This window comes from Lissotriton vulgaris, chromosome 7 (assembly GCF_964263255.1).
Source record: "Lissotriton vulgaris chromosome 7, aLisVul1.2, whole genome shotgun sequence".
Classification (NCBI taxonomy): domain Eukaryota; kingdom Metazoa; phylum Chordata; class Amphibia; order Caudata; family Salamandridae; genus Lissotriton; species Lissotriton vulgaris.
The window spans coordinates 32922489-32943126 of NC_141695.1; the positions used below are offsets into that span (position 1 = coordinate 32922489).

Here is a 20638-nt window from a genome sequence, read left to right on the forward strand (position 1 = left end):
ACTCTTTTTAGCAACATTGATAAACTGCTAGATAACATACGTTACTAACAGAGCTGTGCAGAACACATGTGCAACTGGAAGCACAGCCTGGAAGACTTTCCCAGCCCCTGTCATTCTATGTTGGCCCATGTTCTCCACATGAACTGGATAGAAGACCTGCAAAAAAGATACTGTACACTTATTTACAGTGGAATGAGTATGATTGTTGAAGGCTTACCTGTCTCTTGACTTTTTTTTTGCAGTGTAAGCTTTGCTTGTCTGGTACTTGCAATCCTGGTGATGCGGCTCACGGGCTGTAGTGGAGAGGTGATCCCCATGTCTGGCGCCCTTGTCCTGGGATGGTGCTATGTCATGTACTTTGCACGTGGATTTCAGATGCTTGGACCTTTCACCATCATGTTACACAAGGTAGAGTGCAGAAAAAGTCCAAATCATTAGAGAGAATCAGTCACATATTATGGTGCCAGTTATGAGTTGGGCAAAGTGGAATCCCAATTTGGGATGCTGTAACTCCTAATCACAAGAAGTTTGGTGTTCCCACACCCAGACTTAACAGGTGGGGGAAAACAGGGCCCAGTTTTTATGGTTTTGACAGTTTATTTTAGCTTTTTAGCCTGCCTTTAAAATTGAGTTCAGAGTGTGCAGTGGTTGCTAACACAGTGCAGCCGGCCTTTGCCCGTCCACCTCTTATAGTATGGGGGAGTATAGCAGACCCACCACCTGGCACAGCCTCTTCCACCCCAGATGCACTCCTCCCCCCTCAACCCACAGTGATCCCCGACTTCTATTTTCCATCTGGTTAAAGCAGGTGGTACTTAGGAAAGTAAAAGGGCCTCTTCTTCCACTAAGGGATGGCGATGTACTTTCATATTTTGTACCTGGTAAATCCAGGTCCTCATATTACTCCACATTGCAAGTGGAAAAACTCTGAAATTTATGGAGCAGGGAGGAATTACCAGCTGCAGTCAGTAATTCCAGGCCTGGCAATTCTGCCTTCCCACTGTGTCATGCCAGGTGAGCTAAGGGGGGTCGTAAAAAGGACATCTTCAACAGTCATTTGCTTAGGTGATCAGGAGTGCTTGAATGGCAGGTGGTTTCAAATCACTCCCCTCAGTTGTGAAGATGAGTCTGTTTTACTGTACTTGTTCCATGAGTTATGATTGTAAGACATTGTTGGGATTCTCTTCTCAAAGCAATGGTATATATTTATCCTCTACTCAGTGTGTAACATTTGAAAACATGCTTTCTTGGGATGCCTTACTTGTTTTTTAATACTATATGCCATAACCACATCAGAGTATTCACTTATTGGTCAAACAGTAATGTGCAGCTCTTTATTGTATGTTGTTGGAGTCTGATGGCAGCAGCAATTGTGTAGGTGTACAGGGCATGTCTTTGTCACTGAGCAGTCAGTCCATGAGCAGCCGTCCTCGGGCCGCTACAAACTTTCCATTTGAATGTCCAGGCAGCCCTTGGGAGCCACATGCTAAGCTTTTGATGTTCAAACAAACTGTCACAGCAGATTTGGAATTCTTATTAAAAAAAGTCTTATTGGTCACTATCAGGTCATAATAATAATAATAATAATAATAATAATAATAATAATAATAATAATAATAACAACATGTTTATAAAGCGCCTGGTTACACAAAAAACTGTGTGTCCCGGCGCTATGTAGACAAAAGGATCTAACCAGCTCCAGAATATACAATAACGAGCGGAGCACCGGGGTACTGCACCTTATTTTGGAAACAGATACGTTTTCAATTTATTCCTAAATCTCATCTCCGATGGTTCCATGCTGGGTTGAATTGGTAGCGAATTTCATTGTTTACTGGCCATGTACTTAAATGATCGGCCACCCATCCTAGCTAGGCGGATGCGAGGAACCTGAAAGAGCATTCTGCCAAGGGATCTCAGATGTCGCTTTGGCCGATACATGGTCAGTAATTTTTGGAGATATGCAGGCCCCTTACCCTGCGCGATGCGATGGGCCATTACTGATGATCACATTTGTCACCTGACAATTCCTCTCTGCTCACTAATGAAGAGCACGTTTGTCACCCCACCAATCCTCTCAGCTCATTACTGATGATCACGTTTGTCACCCGACCATTCCTCTCTGCTCACTACTGAGATCACGTTTGTCACCCTGACCATTCCTATCTGCTGACTACTGGTGAACTGATGATCGTGTTTGTCACCCGGACCACTGCTCCCTGCTCACTACTGAGGATCACGTTTGTCACCCGACCATTCCTCTCTGCCCACTACCGATGATCACTTTTGTCACCCCGACCATTCCTCTCTGCTCACTACTGATGATCATGTTTGTCACCCGACCATTCCTCTCTGCTCACTACAGATTAGCACGTTTGTCACCCCGACCATTCCTCTCTTCTCACTACTGAGATCACGTTTGTCACCCTGACCATTCCTATCTGCTGACTACTGGTGAACTGATGATTGTGTTTGTCACCCAGACCACTGCTCCCTGCTCACTACTGAGGATCACGTTTGTCAACCGACCATTCCTCTCTGCTCACTACTGATGATCCCTTTTGTCACCCGACCATTCCTCTCTGCTCACTACTGATGATCACATTTATCACCCGACCATTCCTCTCTGCTCACTACTGATGATCACTTTTGTCACCCCAACCATTCCTCTATGCTCACTACTGATAATCACGTTTATCGCCCGACCATTCCTCTCTGCTCACTACTGATGATCACTATTGTCACCCCGACCATTCCTCTCTGCTCACTACTGGTGATCACGTTTATCACCCGACCATTCCTATCTGCTCACTACTGATGATCACTTTTGTCACCCGACCATTTCTCTCTGCTCAGTACTGATGATCACGTTTCTCAGCCCACCATTCTTTTCTGCTCACTCTTGCTCTACCACCAACACAATTGACCTTTTCTTTCTCAGTTGACTACTTCCGTCACCGTATATCAAACCATCTCGGACAGGAACTGCTGTATATGAATGAGATTTTTCTTGGTGACCCTTAGTTGGGGGGTCAACATTTTGTGTAATCTGCTTTCAAATAATTATGTGGAAATTATGTGACATAATGAGCAGTTCTGCAAAATGCAAATCTGTCATTTCTGCCCCCTGACTTAAATTTTTGACTGGAGGACGCATTTTGCAAAAAACACAGGTCCTATGAACAACAGCAGCTTGCGTTTACTTTTTTCCCATGCTCCCGTGCTATAACGTTACAGTCAACAGAGGCGTAATTATATGCTGTGGAGTTATATCGGAATTTCAGGAATATTGTGTAATAAGCATAGCACAAAATATCTGAAAATACTCAAATTTTGCCTGCATAATGTAAATGTTGCCAGAGCCTAACATTTGATCATTTTGACATGTTTCATGTACCGATCCTGAATAAATAACCCAATATTATGCTGTTTGCTTTTTCTTCACAGATGATATTCGGGGATCTTTTGCGATTCTGCTGGCTTATGGCTGTAGTGATTTTGGGCTTTGCTACAGGTAATATCCACATTTTGAAAAAATGCATACCATCTTAACTAAATATAAAACAATTTAAGCTGTGAGCATGCTCCATGAGTTACATTATGAAGTGAGGTGTGACTTTTGGTGCAATCTAAATAGCAACTCGGTGCTCTATGATTGATCATTTCACCCTCTGCAAAAAGGCCAACACTGGAGGACACAACTCCACTGATACTATTAGTTGTGTGGTTCTGTGTACATGTGTGAGTGTCTGTATGCCTATGTGTGTTTGTGTGTGTTCACATATGTCTGTGTCTGTGCATGCAACTGCACCCCTGGTCTCCTCCCTGCTTTCTCCACTGGCAGTCTGATCCCTATTTTCTGAGATATTCAAGACTTTATGCAGTGGGTCAACATAACAGCCTCATGAATCCTAGCAGATATAATTTTCTTTCCTAAGAAAAATAAATCAACATTGGTAACAGTAGAGCACCTTATTACAGTGGCCCTCATTCTACTCGACCTCTCTGCCGCCTTCGACACAGTCTGTCACAGCACCCTTATACAACGCCTCAGCAACATCGGCATTCAAGGAAAAGCCTTGGACTGGATCATCTCGTTCCTCGGTGGAAGAAGTCAAAGAGTCCGATTTCCCCCATTCAAATCAGAGGCCACTGAAGTCATTTGCGGCGTACCACAAGGTTCATCACTCAGTCTTCAACGTTTACATGAGCCCACTCGCATCCATCGCGCGCCAACACAACCTTAACATCATCTCCTATGCTGACGACACCCAGTTAATCCTCTCCCTCACCAAAGACCCTAACACCACCAAAACCAATCATCACGAAGGCATGAAAGAAGTAGCCGAATGGATGAAACACAGCCGCCTAAAACTTAACTCAGACAAAACGGAGGTGCTCATCCTAGGATCTTCCCCCTCGGCCTGGGACGATTCTTGGTGGCCTTCTGCTCTGGGCACAGCACCCATACCCACAGACCACGCATGTAACCTTGGCTTCATCCTAGACTCCTCACTCTCGATGTCCAGACAAGTCAACGCAGTCTCATCCTCCTGCTTCAACGTACTTCGTAGGCTCAAAAAAATCTTCAGTTGGATCCCCCCCGAGACAAGAAAGACTGTCACCCACGCTCTGGTCACGAGTCGACTGGACTATGGAAACACACTATACGCCGGAATCACAGCCAAATTACAGAAAAAACTCCAACGCATCCAAAACGCATCAGCGAGACTCATTTTAGACATCCCTCGCCAAGATCACATTACCGGACACCTAAAAGACCTCCACTGGCTTCCCGTCAACAAGAGAATAACGTTCCGTCTTCTCACCCACGCACACAAAGCCCTTTACAAACTAGGACCCGAATGCCTCAACACTCGACTGTCCTTCTACACACCCACCCGCCAACTAAGATCCTCCAACCAAGCCCTCGCCGCTGTCCCACGGATCCGAAGATCCACCATGGGTGGCAGATCCTTCTCCTTCCTGGCGGCCAAGACCTGGAACTCACTCCCCACCCACCTCCGCCTTACACAGAACCACATCTCCTTCAGAAAAGAACTTAAAACCTGGCTATTCGACAAAAAATGACCCCCCCTGCCGCACCAAGCGCCTTGAGACCCTCTGGGTGAGTAGTGCGCTATATAAATCCTTGAACTTGAACTTGATGCTAAGATCTGTGCCTGACTCTCGCCATTAGCCAATGTGAAGAAGTCTTTGGTCTCACCTTGGCAGCATGGGTTTGCACAGATTTGAGATACCACTGCTTGTGCTGTGATTGCATTGCCAAAGGGATCTTAGCAAACTTTACCTATTATGCTGTTAGGTGCAGAAAAGGCCTTTGATAGAGTGAAATAGAGGCTCCTCTGGTCCTCCTGCCTTAGCCCCACGCTTTTTAATATCTATATGGCCCCGTTGGCTAAGGTGGTGGAGGCCCTGGGGTTTGAAATAATTTCGTATGCTGACGACACCCAGTTACTATTCAACATTGGCCATAACTCGGAGGCGGACAGAATCCGTTTTGTAACGGGTATATCTGCGATCTCCAATTGGATGACCAACATTTGTTCACAGCTGAATCCGAGCAAGACGGAGGTGATGCTCCTAGGAAAATCCTCAGAGGTCTGGAATGGTGATTGGTGGCCCGCACAACTGGGCTTGCCCCCCACGCCTTAATCATGTGTCAACAACTTGGGCATTAATCTCAATCAGTCCTTGTCCATGCAAGATCATGTGGCCTCAGTGTCAGGCGATTGCTACTATAGGCTCAGATTACTGCGAAAGATCCTTCCTTTTTATCCCCACGGAACACCGCAGAACAGTTACTCAAGCCCTAGTCATGAGCCGTATTGATTATGGGAATGCATTACTAGCTGAAGTAGGAACTACATCTCTGAAGAAGTTACAGGTCATCCAGAACAAGGCAGTCAGGCTGGTCATGAATATGCCAGCCGGCACCCCCTCGCAACCACTGCTGAGAAGGTTACACTGGCTTCAAATAAAACAGAGGTCCTTCTTTAAAATTTGTTGCCTCACCTACGGGGCTTCTCAGGGTCATGGGCCAGAGTACCTCCAGAAGTAACTGGAAAACATGTCCACTCACGTTCTCTGAGGTCTGGCTCCCAGCAGCTACTACTGGTCCCCCGCATCAGACTTCATAGATTCCGAGGTATGGCATTCTCATACCCCGCACCCAAATACTGGAACAGTCTACCGCTATCCTTGCGAGAAACTCCCTCCTACCTGGTGTTCAGAAAACATCTAAAGGCACTTCTGTTTTAATCTTTTCCCTATCTTTCTGTGCTACCTGCTTATCAGGATGTTTTTAGAGTAAAGCGCCAAGATGGCCCCAGGTGATTCGAGCGCTATATAAGCAGGAGTAACATAACATAACATAACAGACATGATGTGCATGGGACTACATAATATATACATATAGTTGACCTCGGCTCTTGAAGCTGCCTGAGGCATATATTTCATTGATCAAAATCTCTAATGGGGGATTCTTCACTGCTGCCACCTTTTCCCCCTTCCATTTCTGCTCCTTATCTGCAGCCATTTCCCACAAGCTTCTTTGAATCTCCATCATCCCTCCAGGGATCGCAGCGGTCTGTGCTGTCAGGGTAACCCTTTATGGAGCTGATATCACCATTTTCACTACAAAACCTCAGCAGTTATCAGTGGAATATAACAGTTGACATCTGTACAGACTACAAGCCTGATGTCTCTCAAGCAGATTCTGTTTGCAGGATGCTTGCAGTGGGCTTATGACCTGGCATTGCCACAAGTGACGTAATGGATATTGCGGAGTACATTGTTTGCAAACCCCACCATCTGGGTTTCTTTAAATATTTGTAAAAAGAAATGTGGATATGAAAATAGGAATATAGATATGAATAGCATTAAATTAATTTACTGAATATATTTAATCCATAAAGGGAGACTTGTTTTAAACAACTGGAGTAACATACTCATCCTGTTAAATGTCATTAAGAGTCTCCTTTTACAGAGGTAGGCATGCAGAGTGCTTTCCAGTAGTTTCCAGTGCTCGGAACCGGTACTTTATCGTCAACACCGGCTCTTATGACAGCCTACCACACAGTGTCATTGTGTGTCTTTTTTTTGAGGAGCACAACGACTGTTGTTTAATATTTAAATATACATTAAAATCACTTATACCTACTACCCAAAGCTATAAGAATAGCTTGGACAGCATGTATTAGTCATTTTAATGTATATTTAAAGTCTGAATTGTCACAATTGCAAGAGTGTGATGGCTAGCAGTGAAGTTATTGTCAGGTCTCCTGATTGTATCTACCATGCAGCAAAACAACAGGCGTGGATACTTGGGTGAAAGGATTGGACTTGCACTAAATTGATAAATTCAATGTTTGTTTGGTGTATACCAAGGAACCAATCACCAAATGTAGAAATATTGGACAAGTTGGAACACATTCAGCTTGCATATCCACCGTGTTTGCTAGTTCGCAGGTTGTCCCTGCAATTGTAAATGCGAGATATTCAATGTATAGTTCAAGAAGGAGACGGGGAATACTACCATGTGCAACTAATGGACTAGATTACAAGACTTCCATTGGTGATTTCACTGAACCACTGATGCACAGTGGAAGTACATCTAGGGAGCTCATCTGATGGGTACAACATGATTATAGTCTGACTGCTACTATGGAACCCAGATTCAGCATATAGTTTTCAAAAGCCAAAATCAATTCATTGCCAAATGGCAATTATTTATTGTGTGCTGCATGATCCAAATGAGCTTTTTTGGTATTGCCCTGGGTAAAGTCACTGTGCCAAAATTGCTTTGAGCTTGAACTTTCATGTATAGCAGCATGTATAGCAGCAGGCAAAGAAAGTAAGACTTGATTACCACATTCATCTAGGAAATTCAGAGTAAAATATTATACCAAGTTTTTTAATAGGACTTCGGAGCGTCTGGTTGTGGGAGTCACCACATTGAAAAAACCAGCATGGGCAAAGCCTATAGTTCTGTGATTGACAATCATTTTAGTATGCTTCTTTGTATTGTTGGTAAAACCAGTAAAATAAGTAGAAACGTTGTTGTTGTAGTACGTTTATATCAAAGTTTATATCTGTTTTTATTTTAGAGATGTTTTTAAATATTGAAATTTCAAACAGGTCTCTATAGATATTTTTAATTATAAAAGTGTTTCACAAACAACATTTTGGCTGTTACACAAGGATTTCTGGACCCTAGCCCGCTTATTCTCATTAGGCCTCAGGGAAGACGCGCTATGTTGGAAATGTAACAAGGAAACCGGGTATTTAGCACACCTTATCTTCCACTGCCCAACACTCAAATCCTTCTGCAAGAAAATCTTTGTGTTTTAAAATATTGAAATTTCAAACAGGTGTCAATAGATATTTTTAATTTTAAAAGTGTTTTATTGTTTAAAAGTGAATAATGACTGTATGGATTAATATGTAGCTAATAGTTGCCAAAGCATGTGCATATCTAAATAAAAAGTACACTTTGAAAATGCAATTAGTGCACAAATGATTTAGCTAGCTATTGAAAATATATAGAATGGTAAGTGAACATATAAGGTGAAGTTGTGAGATAGAAGAAACAGATAGGCAGCCAGACAGATGAGGAAAGGGAACAAACAAATGAAATAGCAGATACAAGGACAAATATGTTGAGGGGTGAGATGGAACGACAACTAGACAGACACATGTAAATCGATCGAGACAAGTAGAGTACAGTTAGATAGAGATATACGGGCAACAACAGAGAGACAGACAGGGTTAGACCGAGTTAGCAGAAGATAGAAATAGTTATATAGAGACATGTCGAGATACACAGAAAGAGAGACATATAAAAGTGGACTCAGAGGGAGGGAGAGAGTGAGATAGACAGGGGGGATAAGAACAGAAAGAGACAGATGTAGCTAGACAGGGGGGTATTGAGACAGATGGAGACAGGTAGATAGAGATAGAGATAGGGCATATAGATAGAGCCGCGCAGAGCATGAGATAGAGATACATTGATAGAGCCAAACACAGTTAAAGAGAGATAGAAAAAGAGAGAGGTGCCTAGATAGAGAGGGCAAAAGGCAGCTAAAGATGGAGACATACAGAGGTAGAGGGTTGCAGCCAGAGAGAGAAATAGACAAAGATAGAGATAGTCAGATAAGAACAGAGGCAGGTTATGAAAGACTGCGATAGAACTATAGCAAAATACAGACAGCGATTGATCGAACGCGAATAAAATAGAGATAGACTCAGCTAAGTGGAGCTAGAGACATATAGTGATAGAGTAATATAATATTAGGTAAAGTCCGACAGACAAGACAGTGAAAGATAGACACAGAGATAGAGACAGACAGAGGCATATGCAAGCAGAGATAGATACAGATGAATAGAGATCAAGACAAATGAAGAAAGAGTCAGATAGAAACTGAGACAAATAAATAGAGACAGACAGAGACAGCTAAAGTTAGAGACAGGGCAGAAAGCATTAGAGTCATATAGAGACACAGAAAAATAGGAAGAGGCAAGCAGAGATAGATAATTACATTTAAAAACAAACGAAGACAGAGACACAGATAGCAACAGAGAGATAGTGACAAACCGATTGAGAGAGGTAGATAGAGACCTAATTGTAGGGGTAGAGACAGATAAATAGATAGTGTTAGGGGCAGACATATATGGGAAAAGACAGATCGAGACAAGAGGAGATAAAAACAGACAGATGAGACAGAAATGGATAGAGACAGAGATAGCTATATATCTAGAGATCAATAGCAACAGATAGGCAGAGTGATAAAGAACGAGGAGGAGAGATAGTGTTAGAGACAGAACGTAACAGGTAGATATAGATCCTGCCCAGCTTCCTCTGACTTGTATCTTCTCTCTTATTTTGTATTTTTTCTCTCACTGCGAATTCATAACATTCTTCCCCCACATTATATATCACACCTTCTCTTCCTTTAGTTGTTAATATCACTAAATGACTCTCATTTTCTCAGTTTCATACTTGGTTTGGTTTTGCTTCCACTAGCCTTCTACATCATTTTCCAGACCGAAGACCCAAGCATGCTGGGACAATTCCAAAGCTACCCAATGGCGCTCTTCAGCACCTTCGAGCTGTTCCTGAACGTCATCAACTCTCCGACCAATTACGGTGTGGACATTCCTATCATATTCTACATCGTCTACTTCGCCTTCACCATCATTGCCAACTTGTTAATGCTCAACCTGATCATCGCCATGATGGGCGACACTCACTGGCGCGTGGCGCAGGACATGGACGAGCTCTGGAGGACACAGGTGAGAGAGCTGTGAGCTTCTGTGGTAAGACAGTCACCGGTGTAGCGGGAAGTTCAAATAAGGAGGCAGGCAAGACACTTCCTGGGGGAGAGGCAAGGGGTATATCACAGGGATGGTGACTGAAGAAGGCAGTAAAGTGATCACCTGCGAGCACATCTGAAAAGGGTATTTACTAATGTCAGAAGTAAAGGTGAGGCATCCTGAGAGATGATCTATGGGGACAGGGAAACATGGACTCAGGGGCACATATTTATCATAGTATTGAATTCCCCTCTCACCACAAAAGAGGGCGCAAGGGTGACACAACACTAAAGTCAGATGTATCAAGCGATGCAAGACCCCCTTGCGTGGCCCTGCATGGCTGGATAAATCTGGATTAACTCAAGGCAGCAAAAATCGCTGCGTTGCGTTACTCTGCCTTAGGGGGCATTCCATGGGAGGAGGGTTGTTGCTCCCACACATCATGCGATGGGTTTTAGTTCATTCCCAGATTTACCATTATTAGTAGACCTGGGAATGCATCAAAAAGCTACTCCTCACCGAGGGAGCTGTAATGAGGAGAAATATCTTTCTTTCTCCTCGTTTTCCCTCTTTCTTCATGTGCATGTTCTGCCGACAGGGTAAAATACCTCTGGGAATTGTTTTTGTGCAGGAATGTGTCCTTTACTGCACGAAACAATACTGCCTATAACACATGCACCCCTGTGCTGTGGTGCAATGTGTCTGTATTGGTGCAATGCAGCAAATTGTACGCCAGTGTATGTAAAGGACAGAAATTCTCCATATGATGTTAAATATGGCACATTCCTGCTCTTTCCCTTTCATGCAGTGCAGCACAGCAGGTGGCTTGCTGCACTGTGCTTTGTGAAAGAATAAACATCTGGACCGTAGTTTGTAGGGCACAATCCATGAAAGAGACTTTGCTTCAAGTTCAATTTTCAACAAAATGGTAAATTTCTTATTGGGAATACACTTAGAAGGGCTTAAGAACAAAAGATTCAATTTGTGTCCCATTTGTGATAGTGTGCCACGTGTGTAAGGTACAAGAGCAAAGAAACTGGCTGTGGGTGGTGGACACACCAGATCCAAGGACAGCCCACTCTCCTACCACACTCATCATCACCTCCTCTCATCTCCTCTCACTTAAGTGAAGTTTCTTACTAAAGTCCACTCAACTTCGGAAGAGATTGACTGGGTTAATTCACCTATGATAGTTGTGAAGAATGTGCATTTGCCAGAATTAATCCAGCAGAGGCCTCTTGGGTGTTCACCTTTTTCAATAGATAAACGTGCAATTAAAAAGCATGTAGTCAACATTCCTTGTTGTGCATACTACATATATGGACAACTCCTCTCAACCAGAAAGCAGGACTTTGGTAAGATAGCTTTGTTGATTAATGCACCAGTTAAAAACATCCCTTACATATGCCACAGAGGCAAATTAGGTATTCATTGTACAAAAGTAGATAACATGAGAGCCAATGAGTTAACCAATTACTATGTTGCTCAATAGACATGTTAAAGCACATCTAAGGTTGTGGTGCATGCTACATAAATGGTCATTGTCTCACCTACCTCTGAGCACTAAAATTATCATTCGATACTGTGCATCAGTGAATGGGGTCTTGCTAAAGAGACCACTGGAACAACTGCAAGTGACAGATGCGTAAAAAGGAGTCAGTTAATAACTTGGGAAAGTGTCAAAGAACATTTGGGGTCATATTTATGAGCCGGTTTGCATCACGTTTGCACCACACAAGTTTGCATTCTGCAGCACACATAGAAAGAGGAATATGCCTCTCAGGTTTCTTTTTGTGCAGGAAGGTGCACCTTCCTGCAGGAAAGCAATCCTGCATGTAACAGACACAGCCTTGCACCATAGTGCAAGGGTTCCTGGGTTGGCGCTAGGATGCCAAAAGGGTGCCAGTGCAGGAACAAAGGCAGAAATACACCTTATTGCCTTAAACGCAGCACATTCATGCCCTTTTCCCTGTCATGCAGTGCAGCACGGCAAGGTGATTTGCTGTGCTGCACTGCGTGACCATTTTGTAAATCTACCCCTCTGTTTATAGTGTGCAATGTATTATTTTTTAATGGCTGACCCAGCACTTAAGTTCCTTCTACTTACTTTTAGTAAGATAATTAAGTTGGTAATACCTACTCTAGCATAGAGCTGTTAAGAGTTTTCGAACCTGTTAGAGACACCTCAGCTTTTTCTCCTTCAGAAGTGAATGAAATGAGTTCCATTGAGTTGAGTGTGAAAAACAGTCATCACTTAAAACACCATATGACCTCTCATTGGTCATTCACAAATTCTACCCTAGGTCCTGCACAAAGGTCCTTGCTCCAGGTCATATTTTTCCTGAAAATAAAGATGTAGTTCACATCCAGTAGTGTCCATGATCAGGAGCAGATAAATATTATCTGTAAAGCTGACACTTTCCTTGCCCTGTTCATAGCTCTAAGAAAATAGACACTTTCTGGCATCAAACTGAACTTCATGACTAATTTGCTAGGTTGAAAACAGAAAAGAAAAATAAGTGGTAAATCCAGATGAAACGTGGTTGAATTTTCTCTAGTTTTCCCAAGCTTAGGCAGTGTATGGGGAGAAACTACTACTGTCAGAACTCCCCTCTATTCACTACATCCTCTGAAACTCAGAAGTGAACAGTTTAAGCAGCAGTTTAATCTAAGAAATGTGAGAAATTGGAAGTTCTCCACTCTAGATGAATTTGCCCATGTTTTCGTCATTGCTGGTCTCAGTGTAGAAGCAGGATTTATTTTTCCCACTGCTAGTGATCCCACAGTGGGCACCAACCACAGTCTTTCCTCCCCTCCTTTAAACAGTGAGGTACCTACTGGGAGGGTCAATTGACATTCTCCGCTCTTTACCATAGTTAAGCAACATGAATGATACTTTTGGGTCTAGCATAGCTAAATGCAGTTGCATTACGTCATGCTAGAGCTTTGCGCACACACACATATATATATTAGCTACTGGCGGTCGCAAGTAGGTAGGTATAGTTAGGACCTAATTTCCATAGGCGGAGTTTACTTTATTTTTATAACACCTTTGGTGCTATTTGATGAATCTTAACACATTTTTCAAAACTAATTTGCCAGTCACTTCAGCTGCAATTTGGAAGGTTTCGGGGTGATTCATCAATTGGGGACTGAGAAATAGGTGTTCCCAAAACACTTTTTCCTCATACAATTTCCCATAGTATTTTAGACATGATTACAGCCTGAACTGCTGAACGGAATTACACTAAATTTGGCAAAAAGCTAGTTCATGGTCCAGAAAGAGTGTAATTTGTAATTGGATTTAAATCTGTTCAGTAGTTTTGGAGTTATTAAAGTAAAAATATTTATGTATGTCTAAAGATGCGGATCCACACCACAACAGCAATGCTGTGATTGGCTGGCTACAACCTGAGAGGAAAGTTGCGGCTGTCATTTTGTGCATCGGGTCTCAGTTGCCAGGGGGTAAAATAAAATGTAAACGAGATCGAACGGGTCAAGATAGAGGTACCCTGACCTCATGGATCTGATGGAGGGATCTTTGAGGGAGCCTTGATGGGCAAGAAAGTGTCTCTAAATTTGTTTTAAGCGCAGGAGGGTCAGTGGGTCCACCACATCACTCAGCGTGACCCCCGTGTACTCCACAGCAGAGCCGCAGATTCAGACCTAATTAAAAAAACAAGTACACCCCCTCACTGACCCATAGATCTACTCAGTCACTTACACTCTCACACACCCACTTACACACCCACATAACTGCTCACACACCCATACATCCACTCAAACAGCCACTCACAGACCAACTCACGCATGCACTCACACACTCACTTACACAGTCACACAACCACTCCCACTCCGACCAACTCATCCATACAGCCCCTCCCACACCCACTCACATTGTCACTCACACAAGCATGATTGCCTTGGTCCCCTGGCATGAAGTTGTAAAAACAATAACATAAGGGCAAAGGGTAAGGATATCCTGCCCCCCCTAGGACCCAGAGGGACCCCCCCTTGGGCCAAAATGCAAAATAATCGGAATTTTTTGCACCAATATTGCTGGAGTTCCAGTGGACCACATCAAAGAAACATAAAGCAAAATAGTGACAGGGCTGCATTCTTCAGTTATAGTTCCAAGGGTAGCACACCCCGGGCGGCATTTCGTAAGGGGAGAGGAGGTACTTGGCCTTCAAAACACTGACTGCCTCCAGAATGTGTTCTGTTGGGTTAGTCAGTGAATTAGAGACAATCCAGATCCTGTATCATGTTTGAAAAAATTATGTTTAGTATCAACCTAACATTATGTTTATGGATTAACTAGTATTATAGTATCTTTTTGTAGGTTTCTAATATCTAGGGTGAGGAACATTATATCAATTGCTTATAGATGTAGTTTGAGTTATAAATTCAGTAATTTACAATACAATGTTTTCAAACTATATATCAGTCGTTTAGATATTTTCTCAAAAGGATAATTTAAGCATATCACGCTGTGATTAGGGGTGGGCAGAATGTTTCACTCCACCCGCTGAATTAGCAAACTTTGGCGACTCCAGGTTACTCTTGTAACACAGAGTATCAGCCACATTCTACCAATCAGTGCTTGCCAGAATCATTTCCAGGGAGGCTCCAGAAATGCAAGTGCCAGCAAGATTTGGTGTCCTCTGATGCCATTTGCCAACGCGGACAGTCACGAGCAGTTTGAGTCAGACAGCTGCTTCTCAAGTAGATTTGCGGCCGTTGGAGTACATTTTCTACTCGAGTAGCAGCAAAATCAACTCAAATGGCTGCGTGTTCTTGCTCAACCCAAGGTGCCATTTGCAGTACTGGTGCTAAATTGCAGCACAAGCAGCGTGAAATGCCAAAGTCAAAGTCAACAAAACTTATATGCTTTGTTTGTATAGCATAAAAAATACTTAAATACATATCACAATAGACACATAATAGTGAAACAACCAGCAAAACTGTGCTCAAACCGAATAAAAAAGAAAACCTTAGTTCTACACAATTGTGCAAAATAATACTTCCCTTAAAAGTAGCAATGTACCAGCGCATAAAAGTAAAAACTTCACATGGATTCATCCAATTGTTTTATTAGGCCCATGCATCTTAAATTATTAAAAGGCTCTAAGTTTAAATCATGATCCACTGAGAGGTAATCATAGGTATCACAATCATCCTCCAGAACGCAGGTCAAACCATCAATTAATTTTATTGGACACAATCCAAATGCAACCGCCTGCTCTTCGAAGAAGCCCAGAGGAATGGTGCTACAGGGTGACACACAGAGAGTTAATCTTTCCCTCTGTAAGATATACAAAGAGCAAAAACATATGTGCAAATTCAACTGTGTTGACACCCCATCACAGTGTCCTAGAGTCAGCTCCCTTACTGTATAGGCATTAGTTGGAAAACCAAGCATCAGAGGGATATCATTTAGGCACAACCTTGTCAGAATAAACCAATGCTGTAAATTCTGCACAAAGGTTAAATATGATTGAACAGCATGTTGGATTGAGGGGGTGGGATTTAGTATAATCTGATTGTGGATTTATCTCTCTTTAACTCCCTTCTACCTACGGCGATCTTTGCCAGGACAGTCTCCTTAAGCATCGCCTTAGTAGTATGTGCACAAGTGAGTGGTGCCTCAAATACGTCACGTTAACCCAAATCTACCAATGAACGCTTAACGTACTACAGCCATGGGAGCTTGTGTGCAAAACTCATTTTAAACAGCCCCTCAAAATGGCTTGATTCAAGATTAGTCTCCACCCTCCATATCGAATGCCAAAGTAAAACTGGTGCAAGCCGAATAATATCAGAAATATAAGATACACCCATATGTGGCACCAGCGATGGCTTTAGCTGTATATACATTTAATATTTACGGGATGGGTTTTGACCCCAACTTGTTCATGAATTTAAGGATTGCCTATGTTCTTTTTTCTAATAAGAGGGCTCTATTTGACACCATATTTTTCCATGTGCACTTCCCATCCAAAAGCATCCCAAAATATGAGAAGGTTTCCACCATATATATATTTTTACCCGTTGGAGTACCTCCACGCAATTGCACAGATTTTTTATGTAACTCCGTGTAATTCTGCTGAGTGAAACGCTGTGAGTACCGTCCACCCCTAGCTGTGATACACCCATAACGCTTTGTTTAAGAACTGAAAAAATAAATTTGTTGTGTACAAATTAGCCTACTATTTAGACCTACTCTGGGTTAGTAGTATTGGTACTCTGTTTCTACAGCTAATAAACGTATTAATTGGTAAGTTGAGTGGTGTTTTAGCCAGTTTTGGTCAGATCCAACAATCGTATCTTTGCTACGGTCAATGAGCATAAACAAAAAGTGTAATAAACTGGAGAGAGTGCAGATGTATTGATACATTTTAAAGTGTTTCACTAACATTGTTTTCCAGGTGGTTGCTGCTTCAGTTATGCTTGAGCGTAAAATCCCCCACTGTCTCTGGCCTCGCTCAGGTATATGCGGGAAAGCGTATGGTCTGGGGGACAAATGGTACCTTAGGTAAGGATGTATACTGTGAACGAAGACGAAAGAAAATGGTTGTGACCATTAATTGCACATTAATTTAAAATTAACCTATAAATAATAAAATAAAATGCTATAGCACATTAACTTATGAAATTACATCTTATTCTTCTATTAAAAGAAATTTAAAACATCTCAGCTTCACTAGCCTCTTAAAATGCAATTAATATTCATATTCATATTCATGTTTAAATGCTATTTGCTTAATTAATTAAAAATGTTAATAAAAATCTAAAAGTTTAATTTAAATATTTTTTTAACTAAATTATTTAGGGGCCGATTACGATGCAGCCGTAAAGTCTCTGACCGATGGTCGGAGCCTTCCTGGCAGCATCATAATGGGCTGCTCGGTTTAATTTCCAACCACCGTATTATGATGCTGGTGGTCGGAAAGTATCCCGGCCAGTCATTCCAGCTGGCTTCTAATAGGATCATGGAGCCCATTGGCCAGTCTGAGTCAGCCTCGTAATCCCAAAGGGCGATCTTTCTGCCCTTGGGATTACGATGCATGGTTTCTGACATGGTTTTCAAGCTGGCCTTTCTAGACTTGGAAAACATGTCAGATAGCATGTTTGGGTGCCTTCAGCAGGGCACCCTCGGGTGCACGACCTCCGGTTGGGAATTGAGGGCGCGTTGATCCCTGCACCCTGTGGCAGGCACCTCAAGATGCCTGCCACAGGGTGCAGGGATGCACTGCACCTCCCATTTCCCTATGGGAGCATGTATTGCGGCCAGTTTATGGCCATAATGTATGCTCCCATAGGGAAATGTAGGAATGTGACCGAACAGTGTTCGGTCGCATCCCAATTAGGCAGCCGGGACTGCCGTCTGGAGGTCGGTCGGTCCCAGGTCCGAGACGGTGTGTGGCAGACTTAAGTCCACCCAACTTTGTAATAAGGCCCTAAGTTTTGATATTTATGAGTTATTTAAGTATTTAACATTACATAAAAACCTTTTTCCAATAATAAAATTATATATCTTTAATAATAAATTGACAATAATTTCATTTACATGGTTTTCTCAGAGCTAGCTTTTATGTTAAGTCCCTTTTTCCTTTTTATTACCTGGAAGCGTATTACAGGACCAGTGAGGGGTCATGTGTAGTGCTTGGCTTTTTCCAAGTGCTAATAGCATTAATAACCTTCTTCTTGTGAGATAATGCTGCACATTACCAATTTGTCTTCTAATGCCGTCTGGCCTGTGACAAACCTCTGGTTCGGGCCAAGTGGCTAGTATAAATGACTCGCTCGATTGTGGCAACTCCTATAATAAAACCTTCCATGTTGAAATAACAATTTTATATTTTAATGTATTTTTACTTTAAATTTAGACAACATTCCTTCTGCCACTACCTTGTAGAAAACCTCACTTTTGAGTGTGCCCAATATTTTATGTTTAAAACTGAAGCTAATTTTTGTCTTTCACAGGATCATTGATCGAAAAGACCACACTAAACAGAAAATGCAGCGTTACGTGGATGCTTTTCAGGTGCAGGAAGGAGAAAACTCAGAAAAAACTGCTGAAAAGTCAGAAAAACGTAGGCAAAAGGGCAGTCCAACGCCGCCACAACAAACAGATTCTCATTTCAGTTCAACGCTGCATGTGCCTGAAAATAAGAACCAACGAAAACCTAGTAAAGGCTGGGAACGTCTGAAGTCTGCCACCCTGGAGGAACTTCAGGGCAAGGCCAGCAAGGCTGTGGAGTTGGATGGACATGAGATTCACTTTGTCTGAGTCAAGTATGTATGAGAAGCCACTTTACTGCAATCATTCCATGCGCCACAAGATGTACAGACACGGCTTCGTCACAGAGACCCACAAACCTAGAGGTTTGACATCATGCCTTAAAATTCTCTAAACTGGACACTGCTAGGTGCCTGCTCTTGGAAACTGTTACTTGAATCAGCTAAAGCCTACTAATTTAGTGCAGTGTATTAGGAAGCACTGCCTCTCAGATCAACAAGGGACCTGGTTTGGAGACAGCTTGCAAGTTAAACTGTACTATAAAATAATTTTAATTATTTTAATTGTATTTCATGTTATTCCCTCTTTTACTTCTGGCTTACCATCTACACAATTTCTGAGGTAATTTAATACTGCATAACCAGCTGTGAATGAAACTCTGAATTTGCATATTGCTATTTAAGCTGTCATTAGGATGACCACCCAGGGTATGATTTATTTTCTAGTGAATCTTTAACAATCCATGTTGAGTCCCACCGGTCAGATGGTATATAAGCTGGTAATCCACACAGGTTTCACTCCACCATTCTCAGTTGTAAAACTCTGAACATTGTGTTATTTAATTGCACACATTTTGCCCGGTCTTACCTGGTAAAATTTATGTACATAATACTACAGTTTTTGTCTAGCAAATTTCTCTTTCTGGATTGTCTCCACAGTTGTTGCATCTTTTATAGACCCTGTTTTTTACTGTAATTATGACACTGCCATTCAGTGCCACAGTGTTTTTCCTCTGTCTTTAAAACTGAATGTTTTGATTTGCTACACCCCATTGTTTTAACTTCCTAATAATGCTATGGTAAGGTGGTATAAAAAATGCTCCAGTTGTGCTTTAGTTTAAGGGGAAATTTATCAACACTTTGCGCTGTGCTTGCATCGCAAAAGTGATGCAAACATAGAGTAAAATGTGTTGGAATTTACTTTCCAAAGCAAAGCCTCATTACACGGACTATTCCCTGCAACCACCAAAGGTTTGTGACGCAAATCCCTATCTACTAGAATTGGTAGACGGGGATTTGAGCTAATAGTTTTCTTTTTGCAAAGTATTTTTAAAGTTTGACCTATGCGACGCTGAATACCGCACATACAAAATGGAAGAGGTGCTAAAGCTTAGTTGTTCTATGTAGGTCTGGTTATAAAAGAGATCCTCTCTTCTGTAAATGTGCATAAGTAATTATGAGGACTTGCAATCAAGAGGACTTATTTAGGGCTTGGCAGTGTAGGAGAAACACCATAATGTGACATTCTCCGTGCCCTGAGATGTCCCCACTTGCTGAAGAGTTTGCTTCATAAAAACAATAATGTTTGTTGAGTGGGCACTTAAAACATAGTGCCCACTTGGCAAACTTCACTACAGTGAAAGGAGCCACTGACTCGGCTGGCAGGGATCTCTAATTTAAGGTGAGTGGTCCTCTGCCAAGGTGGGGGAAGTCATAACCTCTTCCTGGGACAGGAGAGAGTGTTGCTAACCATGGCTTAAATAAGTTCCAAAGTTATTTTCCACTTGTCTTTAAAAATTCAATTCAATTGACTGCTGTTAAAGTTAGTGGAAATGTAACTTAGGTGAACTTTGTGCTTCCAGGGAGCAAACTCGTTTAGTTTCCACTGCCACATTGGTCCTGAGACTAACTATACATCCCTGAATGGCTATTAACTACTCTCCGGCTGGAGTACAATAGGCTTAGCTCTGGGAGCCGGACAACTGGAGTGATGTTAACAGTGATCACTTAGCAGGAAATAGATGGGCAACTAGAAAGGGGACAACACAGAGGACAGCTTAACTTCTACTACTTCTGCAATGGAGATCCCAAAGAGTAATCAGAGGAATTGAAAACCTTCATGTCCAAACCCACCCTAGACTCTCACCAGAAAGTATAAGCCGAACTAGCACTGGGAAAGTCAAACTTCTCATTCTCCTATAAGAGTGAAAAGGAATACGACTGGAACTTCACCACCGCCTCCTCAGAACGTTTTGTCCATGGGAAGAAACCACCTTAAAAA

The 20638-nt window shown here is 42.3% G+C and overlaps 1 protein-coding gene across 1 annotated transcript in view; it reads left to right on the forward strand.

Annotated features, from left to right (window-relative positions):
* The window catches only part of LOC147700598 (transient receptor potential cation channel subfamily V member 6-like), a 197134-nt gene extending 178215 nt beyond the window's left edge, over positions 1-18919 (forward strand). Inside the window, exons 11-15 of the mRNA XM_086928457.1 lie at positions 243-408; positions 3448-3514; positions 10046-10314; positions 16764-16870; positions 18322-18919. Coding sequence (XP_086784583.1) covers positions 243-408; positions 3448-3514; positions 10046-10314; positions 16764-16870; positions 18322-18628 — 916 coding nt within the window. The 3' untranslated portion in view covers positions 18629-18919. The remainder of the gene's footprint in view (positions 1-242; positions 409-3447; positions 3515-10045; positions 10315-16763; positions 16871-18321) is intronic.
* Positions 18920-20638: the final 1719 nt, after the last annotated feature.